The sequence below is a fragment of the Myxine glutinosa genome, chromosome 11, assembly GCF_964187855.1.
Source record: "Myxine glutinosa chromosome 11, kmMyxGlut1.1, whole genome shotgun sequence".
NCBI classification, from domain to species: domain Eukaryota; kingdom Metazoa; phylum Chordata; class Myxini; order Myxiniformes; family Myxinidae; genus Myxine; species Myxine glutinosa.
Window position 1 is genome coordinate 88,780,824 of NC_136271.1, and position 16,872 is coordinate 88,797,695.

General features: G+C 43.2%; 1 protein-coding gene across 3 annotated transcripts in view; it reads left to right on the forward strand.

Moving 5' to 3' along the window:
* LOC137437113 (protein EFR3 homolog B) overlaps positions 1-16,872 on the forward strand; it is a 206,575-nt gene that overhangs the window by 116,076 nt on the left and 73,627 nt on the right. For all 3 annotated transcript variants that reach the window (XR_013624995.1, XM_068131509.2, XM_068131505.2), the window contains exons 6-13: positions 1,251-1,400; positions 1,697-1,828; positions 1,953-2,031; positions 4,861-4,990; positions 8,751-8,921; positions 14,635-14,731; positions 15,847-15,898; positions 16,040-16,212. Coding sequence is in view for 2 of the 3 variants with exons in the window: in XM_068131509.2 (XP_067987610.2) it covers positions 1,251-1,400; positions 1,697-1,828; positions 1,953-2,031; positions 4,861-4,990; positions 8,751-8,921; positions 14,635-14,731; positions 15,847-15,898; positions 16,040-16,212 (984 nt within the window). In the remaining variant the exon portion in view is untranslated. The remainder of the gene's footprint in view (positions 1-1,250; positions 1,401-1,696; positions 1,829-1,952; positions 2,032-4,860; positions 4,991-8,750; positions 8,922-14,634; positions 14,732-15,846; positions 15,899-16,039; positions 16,213-16,872) is intronic.

Sequence of the window (16,872 nt, forward strand, 5' to 3'; positions counted from 1 at the left end):
TTAGTCAGCTTGTATGTTTGTTTGTTTGTTTGTTTTTTTGTTTTTTTGTTTGTGGTTAATCATTTTTTTTCACGTTTAGATCACTCTGTAGACCACAGTTATTATTGGAAACTCCTGTAACTTCGCATATCAGAGTCCTATAGAGATACCCTTCAGCACACAAAATTTTGAAGGTCAAGGTCAAAGGTCAAGGTCACTTTGTGGTCAATCATGGAGGTCGACGAAACACTAATTTTTTGAGTAACTTTGATCGGATCGTCTCCAAACTTCATGGGAATCTAGTATATGGTCCGGCGCTCAGCTGATTAGTTTTTGGTGGCGATCGGCCTTGACCTTCATGGTTAGCGCTGGAGGTCGAAAATTATTGACCCCAAGGTCAAATTTTGAAATCGTAGGTACCATATCGAGTAATACCTCATATGAATGCCCTTGATGAGTGCTTCCCAGATCTGTAAACAGTTTGACGCTATGACGTCATTTGATGACGTCATGACGAAAAAACGGAATTTTCACATTTTGGCAAGATACGGTTCACCCTGTGGGTGACATATGTTCATTTGTTTGTCTGTCTGTTTATTTGTTTGTCCACACAGAATAAATATGATTTTCTCTGCAACCGTTGGTCCGATTGACAGGAAATTTTCACCATAGGAGCAACTCCACCTGTAGAATTTTTAAATTATAATTATGATGTCATAGGTTACGTGATATGGCCGCTATCTTGGAAAAACCGAAAAAAATTGCACTTCTATATCTGAAAGCGCTGCATAGAAAAAATTGAGACATGGCTCATTGTAAAGAGCTCTCCATGTGGAATAACATATGTTAATGATGATGTCATAGGTACCTCCATTATGACATCATATTTCGACAAGTACAAAACTTCATCTGATCAAGATGAAATTTCTTGAGCATCATCTAGTGATGAATTGGTGGAGAAAAAAAACGATGACGTCATTGGTCACGTGGTTCGGCCGCCATAACCAAAGCCTTAAAAACCACTGAAAACACGTCCTGGCGAGGGTGTGCAATCTCCGATTGCTCTTTCTTGTTTTTGTTTGTATCTAGTTTTCATACTCTTATAATGCAATCTTTTTTTTGCCATCCATGAAATCCATTCACAAACCTTTTTTGTGAATGATCCGTAGAACTGCTTCAAATACATCTATACTGTTGTAAATGGCACTCAAAGATGTCTTGGCGACTCTTGTGGACCATGGAGATTTGTGTGACCCTTGTGGACGTTGCAGGATCCGCCTGGCTGGAATCCGAGGCCTCCAGGGAGTGGTGCGAAAGACGGTTAATGATGAGCTACAGGCAACCATCTGGAACCCACAGCACATGAACAAGATTGTCCCATCGTTACTTTTCAACATGCAGCATACAGAGGAGGAACCTAGGTTTGTCTGTCTGTGGGTTTGCACGGTTCTCTCTATTTCTGAAAAAAGTAATAGTGGGATGGCAAGAGAGTCGCAGAGTCAAAGTTTATTTGATAACGGTGTAATATAAGTTAGGAAAATGGACTCGTAAAGACCATTCCTTTGAGTCAAGTTGGGCTACTCTTCAGCAAACACTGACACTTGGAATGTACAAAAGTTTGTTGTCTCTTAAGTTGCCATGTTTTCTGCAGATATTTGCCATATGTGGTGACAAACATTCCCGTTTTGCTCCAATTGTTTCATTTTGCGTTCTGCAGCAACCTGCGGGCCTCAACCCTGGCAGAAAACGAGAGCAAGAGACCTTCAAGTCTAGCCGAGGTTTGCTTCCGGGAATTGCTCTCTCGTGCAGGTTATGGAACCCTCAAAAGCATTATTATGCCCACTCTGAAGTGAGTCTTGAGCACGTAGCACGCTCCGTATAACCATGGCCCTTAGGTCTTTCGAACTGTGTTGACCGATCTGTTTTTTTTATCGGTACCCTCATTTGTCTGACGGTGTGTCTGTCCGTAACAGTCACATGGATAACCATTCACACTGGGATCCTAATGCTTTTGCACTGCGCTCATTCAAGATTATCATGTATTCTATCCAGGTAAGGATACGAAAGTGAAAAGTTCTTTGTTTATTTCGCTTGTGAAACGGTAAATCAATTTATCTATTCCAATTTCTTCAGGAGCAAAAAAAAGAACTGTCTGCTCTTTGTGTCTTTGCAATCAATCCTTGCCTATGTGAGTTAAGGCATGACATGCTATTTGTGGAGGAAGCACCAAATGCTGTTGAGTCATCACTCTAGAGTAATATTTATTTGCTGAATCATCAGAATTATATTTCAAATAATTATTCTTTTGAATGCAGCATGTGGCAGCTCGTAGCATCATTGCTGAGGAGCGTGGGCATGCTGCTAATACCGTGCATCCTCATCCTACAAGTTGGAGAAGTACTATTCAAAATTTCACCAAAATAAAGACCCCTTAAATACCCCGAAGACCCTTAAAGAATTTGACCAATTTGACAACTCACCTGCACTTTGCAAAAGACATACCTGGTGTTGGCCTAATGGTTAGGGCGGTGGGCTTGGGATCCTAAGGTCCTGAGTTTGAATCCTGTTCAGCTGTTGAATTAATACCAGGTGGGGTCGACTCAACCTGTCATCCTTCAGAGGTCAGTGAAATGAGTACCAGGGTACTGGGTCCTCACAAAGGATGTTCGTGGCAGGATTTGCACTCCGGAAGCCACAAAACACCTCATTCCATAGCACACACGGTGGTGTGTGTCAGGGTGGTGCTGGGGAGTGCTGTATAACATCTTCATCATTGTTAAACAAGCATTCTGAGTATTGCGCTGCAATACATGTTCCCTACCAAAGTTCAAAGTGCCATAACTTTGTCAAAAATGATCGAAACGTCGTGAAGTTCGAACTCGATCTGTAACTTATCATGAGGAAACCATGTGCCAAGTTCGAAATCATTAGCGTTAAGAGTTTAGAAAAAAAGTCCGGAAAACTGTTCTTTGCATGACGGACGGACGGACGGACAGACGGACGGACGGACGGACGGACTGTCAGACTGACGGAATGATGGACGGAGGGACGGCGTGCAAACCTATAGTCCCCTCCGGTGTACACCGGTAGGGGACTATGACGGACTGTCAGACTGACGGAATGATGGACGGAGGGACGGCGTGCAAACCTATAGTCCCCTCCAGTGTACACCGGTAGGGGACTAATAATAGGAATCTGTTAAATTATGGAAATATTTGAAAATAGATTCAATATGCTATCATGCTTGGAGTGCACCCAAACCGATAATCAAATAAAAACATTCACTAAACATTCACAAGACAATAAAACAAGTATTGTTACTTGTCATGTGTGTGGGAAAATTGCCGTGGGTAACCCACAATCATATGTGTGGGAAAATTGCCATGTGGGTAACCCACAATCATATGTGTGGGAAAATTGCCATGTGGGTAACCCACAATCATATGTGTGGGAAAATTGCCATGTGGGTAACCCACAATCATGGGTGTGGGAAAATTGCCATGTGGGTAACCCACAATCATATGTGTGGGAAAATTGCCATGTGGGTAACCCACAATCATATGTGTGGGAAAATTGCCATGTGGGTAACCCACAATCATATGTGTGGGAAAATTGCCATGTGGGTAACCTTGTGTGTGTGGGAAAATTGCCATGTGGGTAATCCACAATCATAAGTGTGGGAAAATTGCCATGTGGATAACCCACAATCATGTGTGTGGGAAAATTGCCATGTGGGTAATCCACAATCATGTGTGTGGGAAAATTGCCATGTGGGTAACCCACAATCGTGTGTGGGAAAATTGCCATGTGGATAACCCACAATCATGTGTGTGGGAAAATTGCCATGTGGATAACCCACAATCATGTGTGTGGGAAAATTGCCATGTGGGTAACCCACAATCATATGTGTGGGAAAATTGCCATGTGGATAACCCACAATCATGTGTGTGGGAAAATTGCCATGTGGGTAACCCACAATCATGTGTGTGGGAAAATTGCCATGTGGGTAACCCACAATCGTGTGTGGGAAAATTGCCATGTGGATAACCCACAATCATGTGTGTGGGAAAATTGCCATGTGGGTAACCCACAATCATATGTGTGGGAAAATTGCCATGCTTGGTCAGGGTCGCCCAGATAGCTCAGATGGCAGAACACTGGTACGGTTTTCCAGAGGATCTGGGTTCGATTCCTGGTCTGGGCATGTAACTTTCCCACATATATCAATTTAATTATTTAATCCTTTTCATTAATGTATTTGTTTTATTTGCTTATCTACTTATATATTTATTTACCAATTTCATTAAAATTATCTGGAAATTTAGTTGCAACAAAACGTGCCTAGTCACCTGAATAAAAACCTGTTTAATGGATTCCTAGCACTTTAATTTATGAGAAATGCCATTGGTCTTTCAAGAAGTGCCACCGCCATTTTTTTCTCTCCATTCTACGTTGCTTCTCAACTTGTTGAGTTCGTCACACGATTTGACCTCACAATTAGAACTTGTCAATCGGTCCACAAAGCATAGTCTGAGTGGCAGGTGGTGTGAAAATGCGCAAGTTGTAGTTTAGCATCGCTGTACTATGAAGCGCTGGTAGTCTAGGTCAGACTAGGCCAGAGTGACGTGCTTCTTTGACATTCACTAATAACTGATAAAGTCTGTGGTCTCCAAATACTAATCACCAATGGCACCAATTTGCCACCGTAGTTGTAAATTGCGAATCTGCTAGTGGGTCGTGAGAGCCCTGTGTTTGTATTGTTGTCGGAGTATGGACGTACTGTATGGGTGTATTTATTCGTAGGTGATAGAATGAGGAAGCAGCCCAGGCATGATGGGTTTGACAGACTGTTCATTTTCTCACTGTATATCTCATTTCCAGCCTCAGCTTTTACACCTGGTCCTGCAGCAGCTGTTGACACACTTGGACAAACATGCCGAGTCACGGCCACCCATCCGAGCCGGCTTGATTCGAGTTCTCTCCGAGACGGTATCCATTCCTGCCTCCATTGGTTAGTTTGTTTATTCATGTGTTCCTCCTCTGTTCTCTGCAAGTCTGTCAATCTTTGCTCTGCTATGAACCGACTCAAACTGCAAGATACTACGGTCAGCATAGACTAGACGACGAGCCTGGTGTTGGCCTAACGGTTAAAGGTGGCTGGCTTAAGATCTTAGGGTCTTGAGTTTGAGCCCCTGTTGTCCGTTAAAGAACACCAGGTGGGTTGACTCAGCCTCTCATCCTTCTGAGGTCGCGTAATGAGTACCAGCTTACTGGTAACGGGGGGGGCACTGCATCAGCGGCATAGCCACACTCCAGAAAATGATGCCACCAGCAGCCATTGCCTGCATACGAAGTAATAGTACAGACTACTACTGCTTTCATTCACCACCTTTTATCTCAAATCTACATATTCATCGCATCCTTGTACCAACTAGTTCAGCGTTTCCTCAGCCGGATTTAACAGACGACCCACTCATCTATCCTCGTATTTGGTCTCTGCGGACCCATATTATCCCCTACAAGGGCTGAAAAAAAGACAGGAATGGGGATTTTGGAAAAAAAAGAACCCCACTTTACCCAAACAATACTGGGTTTATTCAAGTGGGGGTTTTTTTTTAACCCAGGTGGGGAAAACTGTGCTGGGCAAATTAGTGCCAACCCTGACTACAGGAATAACAAAATGGCTGGAATTTGGGCCATTTTTATTTCCTTTTTGGACACAGGAAGTCAATTCGGGACTATTCTTACTTGGCGAACATCGTAGCTCGCTCTCTGCATCAATCACCTGTTTCTGGCTTTAGTTTAGATCACTCACTACCAAGATTGAGAATGCAAGTTCACATTGGTAGAATAATCACCTTTAGAGGCCATTTTTCCCCACAGAGTGAGGATTGGCCTTTTTCGGGCACCGTGGTCCCCTTTTTGAAGCAATGCTTTATGGCCGGATGCCCTTCCTGCCGCCAACCCTGTTAGTCGCCCCTTGCGACACACAGGGAATTAACAGTGAGTTGGTGCTCAATTTACCGACCTCAGAAGGATGACAGGCTGAGTCAACCCCCCTGGTGTTAATTCAGCGATCGACCGGGATTCGAACCCTGGATCCTAGGATCCCAAGCCGGCACCCTAACCGCTAAGCCAACACCAGGCTCGAAGTTTACATTGGTAGGTCGTTGGGAATGTCACTCAGACTTGAGTGACTACTTGGCACAGACAGCTCGTGATCCCCATGGAAACCCACCCACAGCCCCCTTGGGTGTCATGACTGCACATCGGATTTTTATGTGAAAAAACAAAAAATATTTTTTCACATAAAACGGCTTTTTTGCGCGCAAAAAAATAATTTTGCTATTTTCGGAGGAAAAAAATATTTCACCCTTTTTCGGGAAAAATAAAATAAAATGCCCTTTTTGGTCGAAAATGTCTGGCAACGCTAAAAAAAATTAGGGAATTTTTCGAAATTTTTAACTGCGATCGAAATTTTTAACTGCGATCGATCTCAAAAACAAAACGTTGCGTCCCCAGCGTGCACAGCAGTGAGGCGGTGTACTACAGCGAGAGAGTGTACACAAAGTGTGAACAAGTCTCCTATCAAGATGAGTGCTGCTCTTCGTGACAAGTGGCTGAAGGAATTCAACGCTGGTGGCGATGGGGCTACCTTCAAGTACGTGTCGAGTGACACGGCTTTCTGTCGAGCTTGTGAAAAGACTTTCCGGGCGAAGCAGAAGTCTGAGCTGGCCCAACATGTCCGAGGAGACCGCCACAAGAGCAACTTGGCCTTGAAGAAGAAGACGGTCACGCAAGCCACCATGGAGGACTTTGGTGGCGGAAAGAGGCACAAGTGCGAAGTCGTGGCTCAGGAGCTGTGCCAGGCCATGCTGGCCACTGGCATCCCATGGTCGAAATTGGAAAACCCTGCCCTCCGGTCATTCCTGGAGAAGCACATCACTCTCCAGATCCCCGATGAAAGCTGGATTCGAAAGCACTACCTCGACAAGTGCTACGACGAGGCCTTGGCGGGGATCTGTGCCGACCTCGGACAGCAGCCCATCTAGCTGTCCGTCGACGAGACGACCGATTCAGCAGGTCGATTTGTGGCTAACATCATCGCGGGACGCTTGTCCAAGGAGAGGTACTTTCGTCCCCACCTCGTCCAGTGCATGTTTCTGGAGAAGACCAACTCCGGGGAGATCGTGCGCGCAGTCAGACACGCTGCGCTATCTTTGGCCTGATTTCAAGCCGGAGTGCCTCAAGGTCCTCGTCAGCGACGCCGCGGCCTATATGATCAAGGCCGGCCATGCCCTGAAGGAACTCTTCCCGGACTTGCTGCATGTGACTTGCGTTGCCCATGCGCTCCACCGTGTCTGCGAGACAGTCCGAGAAATGTTCAAGGACGTCAACGACCTGATTGCCACGACGAAGAAGGTGTTCGTCAAAGCCCCGTCGCGTGTTGTCCTTTGGAAGGAGCAGCAGCCCAATATTTCTCTCCCCCCAGAGCCCATTCTGACTCGGTGGGGGACGTGGATCGACGCCGCGGTGTTTTGCGCCGAGCACTTCGAGGCCGTCAAGGACATTGTGGACCAGCTGAACGATGATGACGCGATGGCAATCCGGAGTGCCAAGGACCTGTTCGGAAAGGCGGACATCAAGCTCAGTTTGGTCTTCTTAAATGCCCACGTGTCGTTCATCCTGAAGATCCTTAAGCAGCTGGAGGAGGCCGGCATGGAGCTGGCCAAGGCCTTCCAGCTCCTTGATCAGGCCAAGGAGGAGCTCAAAAATATCCGAGGCTGCCGTAAGGAGATCCTGCTCACCAAGTTCAAGGCGGTGCTGCAGCGCAATCCCGACATTGGTGGGCTGAGGACAGTGGCTTTGATCCTGGATGGAGATCAGCACGGATCTGAGGTTGGTGTGCCAGTTGGAGTCAAGCTTGCCGACATCCCCCTCTTGAGGTACTGCCCCATCGTCAGCGTCGACGTGGAAAGGTCCTTCTCCGTCTACAGAAACGTCCTCACCGACCGCCGACACCGCCTCACCAAGGAGAACATTACCAAGATAATGATTTCAAACACCTCCTTTAACCGTTCCTAAAAGGGTCTTGTCAATTTCTTCTAGTCCTCTACTTATCAAACAATGCGGTTGCAATAAAGGTACCTAAACGTCATTTTTTACCTGTTTACTAGCCCAGAGTGCTTAATGTTGTGCAGGAAAAAGCTTACCATTTTTTGTTCTTTTTTTGACTGATTTCTGAAAAACTTGGTAATAATAAAAAACGAATAAAACGGGGGAAAAAAATATTTCGGGATTTTTTCACATACAAAATATATATTTCCGCTTTTCAAAACATAAAAGGCCTATTTTCTTAACATAAAAATCCGTAGTCTAGTCATGACCCACCGTTTGATGAAAAAATGGACCAGTGCATCACCCATTCACCTTGTGCTTTACTGGTCCAATCGGTGGGCTCCATTTCTGATCTCCCATCAAGGCCGTGAGTACTTCTAACTGCTGGAAACGTGTGGATAAAAGCAATTACGATGGCAAACAGGACCATTTAACAATGCGGATCCTCACCTGAGTGTATATAATGTATATTACAGTATACCTGAGAACCAGTGTGGACTCAAGCACTCAGAATGACTGACACAGCATCACCACAATAGCTTTTCATGTTCATTCACGAACGTGAAGGCTAATAAATTGTACCATAAAAATTCCCACATCCACATCTACTGGATAACCAACTGAAAAAGGAAAACCTGTGTCGTGTGTTTCAGGTCCTGCAGTGCTGGAGGTATTCAACACGTTACTCAAACATCTCCGCTTCAGCGTAGATCGAACGGTTCAGGAACGGAGGAGCGAAAGCACCGACCCAACCTGCAAGTCCTGGCAGTTCAACGAGAAAGGCGACGAGTCCAAGTTTCAAGACGTCGTGATCGACACCATCGGTAATTATCAATATATTTAGGGTGTAGAGCAAGTATTGCGCGCATCAAATGTAACTACCGGTGATTGATTCACAAAGTAGCAACAATACCGTTCCACCGCGTTTGTGCAGTAGACTGATATTTAATTGTTTTTAATAATTAATTTTGCTGCAACAGCGAACAATCTTTTGATGAACAATATTGTGTTGAGAATTTGATTTCATATGTATACATATCCATATATATAAATGTTTTTTTTTTGTTGTTTTTTTGCATCATCTTATCTTGATTCTCAAAGTGATCTCCCATATAAAACATATGTGTTTGTGTGTGTATGTGTGTGTGTGTGTGTGTGTGTGTGTTTGTGTGTATGTGTGTGTTTGTGTGTGTGTCCCCCTTCATAAGGCTGGGTTTTAAAGGCTTTGATTAGTGCTAAAGGAGGGATTTGAGTGGGGGGTGGGGGGGGGGGGGGCTTTAAGGGGCAATCTTTGAACAAGACTGTGTGTCCACCAGTTAAAAGACTCTGAGGACCCAGAAGATCCCAAAAGACCGAAAGACCCTGAAGACCCAATAGGCCCCAAACACCCAAAATACCCCGAAGATCCAAAATACCATGAAGACGCTGAACACTGTTAAAGATCCAAAATATCCCAAAGACCCTGAAGACTGAAAAGACCCAAAATATCCCAAAGACTCTTAAAGACCTCAAAGACTGAAAGGATAAAAAAATACCCTGAAGACCGAAAAGACCCTTAAAGACCGAAAAGACCCTTAAAGACCGAAAAGACCCCAATACCTAAAATATCCCAAAGATCCCAAAGACCAAAATAAAACCCAAAGATCGAAATGCCCCAGAAGACCGAAATACTCAGAATGCTTTTTTATCAACCAATTGCTCTGACACCCGATACAGCTCTTCTATTCTGTTCCGCGGGATCACTCGGTGTTAGAGTTTTTGATTTTCTCATCAGGGGGCTCCCAGGAGGGGTCCCCCAAATCAAGGGGTGCTCCCAGGAGGGGTCCCCCAAATCAAGGGGGGCTCCCAAGAGGGGTCCCCCAAATCAGCAGAGGTCTGAACCACAACCTCGAGATGACGGTCAGCCCACGAGGGGCTATTTATTTTCTACGTAGTCAGGCTCATAGAAGAGCTAGAACACAGAACGGATCAGGAAGCAACATAACAAAAGGAACAGCAAACAGAAAAGAGGGAAATGCCAATAGCAGGGCATCAGGAAACTAGAGGTTCCAGGGAACTTGAACTCAACTGGTCTATATCGATATGGTTAGAATATGCATAATAGAACCACAAACTATATAGTTTATATGTGCTAAAGAGGTACAGTAACGTTGAAGGTATCTCATGTTTAAACAGGAAACTAGAAAAAATTGAGTTTTAAGTGAGGCATGAAAACTACAAATATGGCCGCCCTGCCACGCCCATTTTTGGGCGTGCAACGCCCAAATGCAATCACAAACTAGTTTAGGTCTTAAAGATGCTACATAACAAGTTTCATCAAATTTAATCAATATTTGTGACTTTTAGAGCGTAGACGTCGACTTGTTTACAGACAACAGACAGACAGACGGACGACGGACACTGGGTGTCGACAAAAACTCAGCTGGACATAGTCCAGTTGAGTTAAAAATGGACGGAGACAGACAAACAAGGAATGCAAGTAACGATGAGGGGTGGGGGAGAACGCAAGGGGTGGACAAGATGGATACAGAAGCAACATTTTGGGAGGGGTGGGGATGGATTAACGGGTGTAAAAAATATCATGGTTTTGTATGAGGGATGATTTGAGATGTTTGTGAACAAAATTGTGGGTGGAGAGGGATGGGGGGGGCGAGGAGCATGGGAAAGGAGGGGGATGGGGAGGGGGATGGGGGTGGAGGGGGATAGGGATGGGGAAGGAGGGGCATGGGGAAGGAGGGGGATGGGAAGGGAGGGGGATGGGGGGTGGAGGAGCATGGGGAAGGAGGTGGATGGGGAGGGAGGGGGATGGGGGGCAGAGGGGGATAGGGATGGGGAAGGAGGGGGATGGGGAGGGAGGGGATGGGGAGGGTCTTGAAGATGTGGAGGGAAGAATGAGATTGAAGAGATTGTGGACAAGTACACATCCATTCAAAGTACACCGCCCCCATGCCAAATAATTAAATATCCTACAGCGCGGCATTGCCGGGGCGCCTCCGGCGCCCGGCAATACCGCAGTGCAGCTCATAGAGGCTGCATTGGGAGGGAGAGGTGTCCACTAATTGATTGATTAATTGTATAATTAAAATCAATAAAAGATTATCACAAAATATTTTCTTAATCAATTGGCTAATACCATAACAAAACCACTCGTGCTTCATCCGAAGATGTATCTTTTAGAAATTTAATCAAATAAGTCATTAATAAAAAATTTAATAATTAATTGATTAATCAATAAGTAATTCATCGATTAATCAATAAATAATGAATCGATTAAATGATTAATCAATTAATCAAAAATATCCTTGATAGCCACATCACTTGGTCACTGTCATGTCCAAATATTAGCTTCCCAGTTCAAAAGGTGCCTGAGATATTGGCCAAATGAGAAAGAAAATAAATCAATGATTAATAATGAAAATAAATAAATAATAATCATTAAAAAATTAAATTATCAATCAATTCGGTCACAGAACACATAAACCACCACCATTTCATCAGAATCTGTAATTGGGGGAATTTTTTTTTTTTTAGTAATTTATCGAATAATTAAATAATTAATCGATACATTGATTCATTGATTAATCAATAAATCAAAAATATCCTTGATAGCCACATCACTTGGTCACTCATGTCCAAATATTAGCTTCTGAGCTCAAAAGGTGCCTGAGATATTGGCCAAATGAGAAAGAAGATAAATAAATGATTAATAATGAAAATAAATAAATAATAATCATAAAAAAATTAAATTATTAATCAATTCGGTCAGAGAACACATAAACCACCACCATTTCATCAGAATCTGTAAGTTAAAAAAAAAAATTTTTTTGTCATTAATCAAATAATTAAATAATTAATCGATTAATTGATTAATTGATTAATTAATAAATCAAAAATAGCCTTTGCAGCCAAATCACCTGGTCATTGGCATGTCCAAATATCAGCTTCCTAACTCAAAAGGTGCCTGAGTTAATGGTCAGAAGAGAAAGGAAATTTGATTAATTAAATAAGTTCTTAATTAATCGCTAATAATTAAATAACTCCTCAATTAATTGATTAATCAAAAAACAAAAAATACCGTTTTTGACAAAGGACTTGCTCACTATTGTGCCGAAATTCCAGCTTCCTAGCTCAAAGGATGGCTGAGATATCGCCCGGACAAACAACCAAGAAAACAAGAAACCAGAGTGAAAACTGAGTACTCCCTTTCAGCGTGCGTCACTGCCGAGCCCCCTTCGGTGCCCGGCAATGACGATTTGCAATGCCTGGAGATGGCATAGGAAAGGAGCGGTGTACAATATTTAGAGCGAAATTGGGAGGAATGTTTTGTTTTTTTATCATCAAAATTTGTTGAACCATTCCATACAAACCAAGTAGCACCCGTCGCTGGATTGTTCGGGCCAATTATGGCTAAATGAAGCTTCATGTCAGACTCCATATAATAAGGTTTCTCTTTTCTAGATGATGATCTTCATTTTTATTCTTCTGCTGACAAAGCCGCCTGAGACATTGTTTTCGGATTGTCCGTCATATGTTTTTGTTACCGCGATAACTTGAAAACGGCTGAAGGGATTTAAATCAAACTTAGATCAAGTATGTACTATGATGTTCAAATGAACTGATTCGATTTCAGGGTCAAGTGGTCAAAGGTCAGAGGTCATGTTATATAGAAATCCTGTTACCCCGATAACTTGTGAACCAGCTCATGGGATTTAAACCAAAGTTTGTACAACTATGTATTACGATGCAAAGATGAACTGATTTGAATTTGTGGTCAAGAGGTCAAAGGTCAAAGCTCAGAGTCTGTAAAAAGTTTTTGTTATCGTGATAACTTAAGAAGATAACTTAAGAACGGCTAAAGGGAACTAAGTAAAAGTTGGCACAAGAATGTATAATGATGTAAAGATAAACAGATTAGATTATGATGCAAAAATGAACTGATATATAAAAATAAAAATGAATTCTGCGTCAAAGGTCAGAGGTCATGTCAGGTAAAAATGCAATACTTGAGAATACCTGAAGGGATTTAAATCAAACTTGGTGCAAGTATGTATAATGATGTAATAATGTGGGCGGAGGCATGTCGGTCGACGTCGTGACGTCCAAGAGCGCTATAGCAGAGCGAGGAGGTGGAGGTGCTATAGCAGAGCGAGGAGGTGGAGGTGCTAAAGCAGAGTGAGGAGGTGGAGGTGCTATAGCAGAGCGAGGAGGTGGAGGAGCTATAGCAGAGCGAGGAGGTGGAGGAGCTATAGCAGAGCGAGGAGGTGGAGGTGCTATAGCAGAGCGAGGAGGTGGAGGTGCTATAGCAGAGCGAGGAGGTGGAGGTGCTATAGCAGAGCGAGGAGGTGGAGGTGCTATAGCAGAGCGAGGAGGTGGAGGTGCTATAGCAGAGCGAGGAGGTGGAGGTGCTATAGCAGAGCGAGGAGGTGGAGGTGCTATAGCAGAGCGAGGAGGTGGAGGTGCTATAACAGAGCGAGGAGGTGGAGGTGCTATAGCAGAGCGAGGAGGTGGAGGTGCTATCGCAGAGCGAGGAGGTGGAGGTGCTATCGCAGAGCGAGGAGGTGGAGGTGCTATAGCAGAGCGAGGAGGTGGAGGTGCTATAGCAGAGCGAGGAGGTGGAGGTGCTATAGCAGAGCGTCGCTCGCATGGAAGCACACTTTTTTGTGAAATTAGGAGAGAAGCTGGGGGATTGGGGAGCATTCCCAATATAATCATTACCTGCACGCACAAAGCAAAATGCAGGGTTGAGCAATATTGGTTCACTTCTATCTGTCCGTCTGCAAACGTCAGTTTATGGTTGAGGAACAACTTCATTTCAATTGAACGTTATATTTTGACCAAGAATGAATCAAAAAACGAACCTCTAGTTTTACCGTACTTTGTCTGAATTTGTCCTGATTGTGCATGCGTACAGAGGAGCGCGATATTTACTCTGTCTGCCTGTCTGACAGTCAAACAAAACAGAAAATCATTCCAAACAGGAAACTTGTTGTTTAAGGACGTCATAAAGGACACAAACAACAATCACGAAGAACTAATGTAACATGTTAAAAGGTGGGGTAAACTGTAAACTGTAAACTGTAAACTGTAAAGGATACTGTGTCAATGGCAGTAAACTTCCGGAATATCTTTTTTTTCACGACCTTTAAGATCTTTATTTTATTTAAATTTAATTATATTTGTACTTGAACACTGTAGAACACATATTGCCCTCTCACCGTATCCAACAACCTCCAGTTTTGCAGTGCAGTACTTTGACAAATGATATAAGGTGGTGTATAAGACACTACCTGTACGCCGGTAATCTTCTGGAATTTCTTTTTTCCCACGACCTATAACATCATTATTTTATTTAAATTTAATTATATGATGTACCTACTTATACGCTGCCGGTGTTCTATGAACTCTCTAGGTTTTGTGTAGTCGCTAATTCACAGGACTTGCATTTATTATGCCAAGACTATTGTTCCACGAACCTTTGCGCTTTGTTACCTGTGGGATAGGTGCTCCATGTGCATCGTGTGTCTGTGCGATGTGTAGGCTCTTTTGCCAGCATTCTACCTGACTACCAGTGCTCTGAGGTCATGATGTTCATACTGGGCAAGATGCCTCTCTCGATTGAAGAAAAGGGCTCACAGTGAGTTCGCTTACACATGGGTACACTGAATTATTGTTCGCTTACATATGGGCACACCGAATTATTGTTTGCTTACACATGGGCACACTGAAGTGTTGTTCGCTTACACATGGGCACACCGAATTATTATTTGCTTACACATAGGCAAACGGAATTATTGTTCGCTTACACATGGGCACACCGAATTATTGTTTGCTTACACATGGGCACACTGAAGTATTGTTCACTTACACATGGGCACACTGAATTATTGTTTGCTTACACGTGGGCACACTGAGTTATTTGGTTACACACGGACACACCGAATTATTGTTTTCTTACACATTGGCACACTGAATGATTGTTTGCTTACATGTGGGCACACTGAATTATTGTTTGCTTACACATGGGCACACTGAATTATTGTTTGCTTACACATGGGCACACTGAATTATTGTTTGCTTACACGTGGGCACACTGAATTATTTTGCTTACACCTGGGCACACTGAATTATTGTTTGCTTACACGTGGGCACACTGAATTATTGTTTGCTTACACGTGGGCACACTGAATTATTGTTTGCTTACACACGTGCACACTGAATTATTGTTTGCTTACACATGGGCACACCGAATTCTTTTTTGCTTCCAGATGGGCACACTGAATTATTGTTCGCTTACACACGGGCACACCGAATTATTGTTAGCTTACACATGGGCACACTGAATTATTGTTTGCTTACGTATGTGCACAGCGAATTATTGTTTGCTTACACATTGGCACACCGAATTATTGTTTGCTTACACATGGGCACACTGAATTATTGTTTGCTTACACATGGGCACACTGAATTATTGTTTGCTTACACATGGACGCACCACACTATTGTTTGCTTACAAATGGACGCACCGAATTATTGTTTGCTTACACATGGGCACACTGAATTATTGTTTGCTTACACATGGACGCACCGAATTATTGTTTGCTTACACATGGACGCACCACATTCTTGTTTGCTTACACATGGGCACACTGAATTATTGTTCTCAACATTATTTTGATTGTTGCTACATTTCTTCAACTTGATATCTGTATGAACAGCTGTGCTCTCTGCAATCGCCCTCTTATCTCCCAGGTACGAGGAAAGCAAAATCTTCCAAGTGATGCTGCTGAGGTCACTTTTAAAGGTAATTCTGGAAACTGAATTTGCTCTACAGAAACATCAGACTCACATTCTCTCTTTCACTACCTACACAATTTGGTATTATAACAGTAATAGATTGTTTCTGGCTTTATTTACCTCATTCTGTGGCCTTATGGACATCCAGGTGTCTCAGGAGTTCAGAAATACTAACCTATCCACAACACTAAGCAATTCTATACTGGGGCCGCTACTCTCTTCAACACTGCTGGAAGAACCTGAGATTCACCTGCTTTCACTTGTAGTTCTGCAGAGCCTACTTGATCGACATCACAATCTCGAAAGGCTTGGCCACGTCAGGTATGGGGCCTTGCATTCTTGTGTCTGCCCACTATGTTTTTGTGGCGCTTGTTTAGAAATTCATCCTGTTCATTTTACTTTTAATATTGCTGCATCTGCTACCTATTTACCCGAGTAGGTATTGTGATATGTTAGTAAGTCCGGAAGTTCCAGAACTTGCAGGTTGAATTCTGGCTGAAGGTATCAGCAGTTTGATTCTAGGCTTCTGGGGCCTGAGCTGTGAAATATGTCATTAACTTAAGGAACATGAATAATTTTTTTGTAGAACTTGTGTTCTCTCCAGGTCCCCAAAATGTCAGGGTTTAAAAAAAGAAAAGCGTTACCTAAGTTATAAAATTGAAAGTTAACAAGAAGGCACTAACTCCATGTACCGATATAAAAAGTAAATTGGTGGCATTAACATTTGCTACATTAAAACAAAACAAAAACAACATTAACCTTTTCAATGGAGGAAAATATACTTCATTTGTTAGGCCATGGCCTTGATTATACTGAATGATCTTTGTTTTGTTTCAGGAATCGAAAGAATGGAATTTAGTATCAAGAGTGTGGCCTTAACAAGACATCTGGACTATTGATACATTAATTATGATACAGAACAAAACGAGAACGACACACGGTAGAGTGTGCACCTGTGCCAGGTCGAACAGTTTACATTTT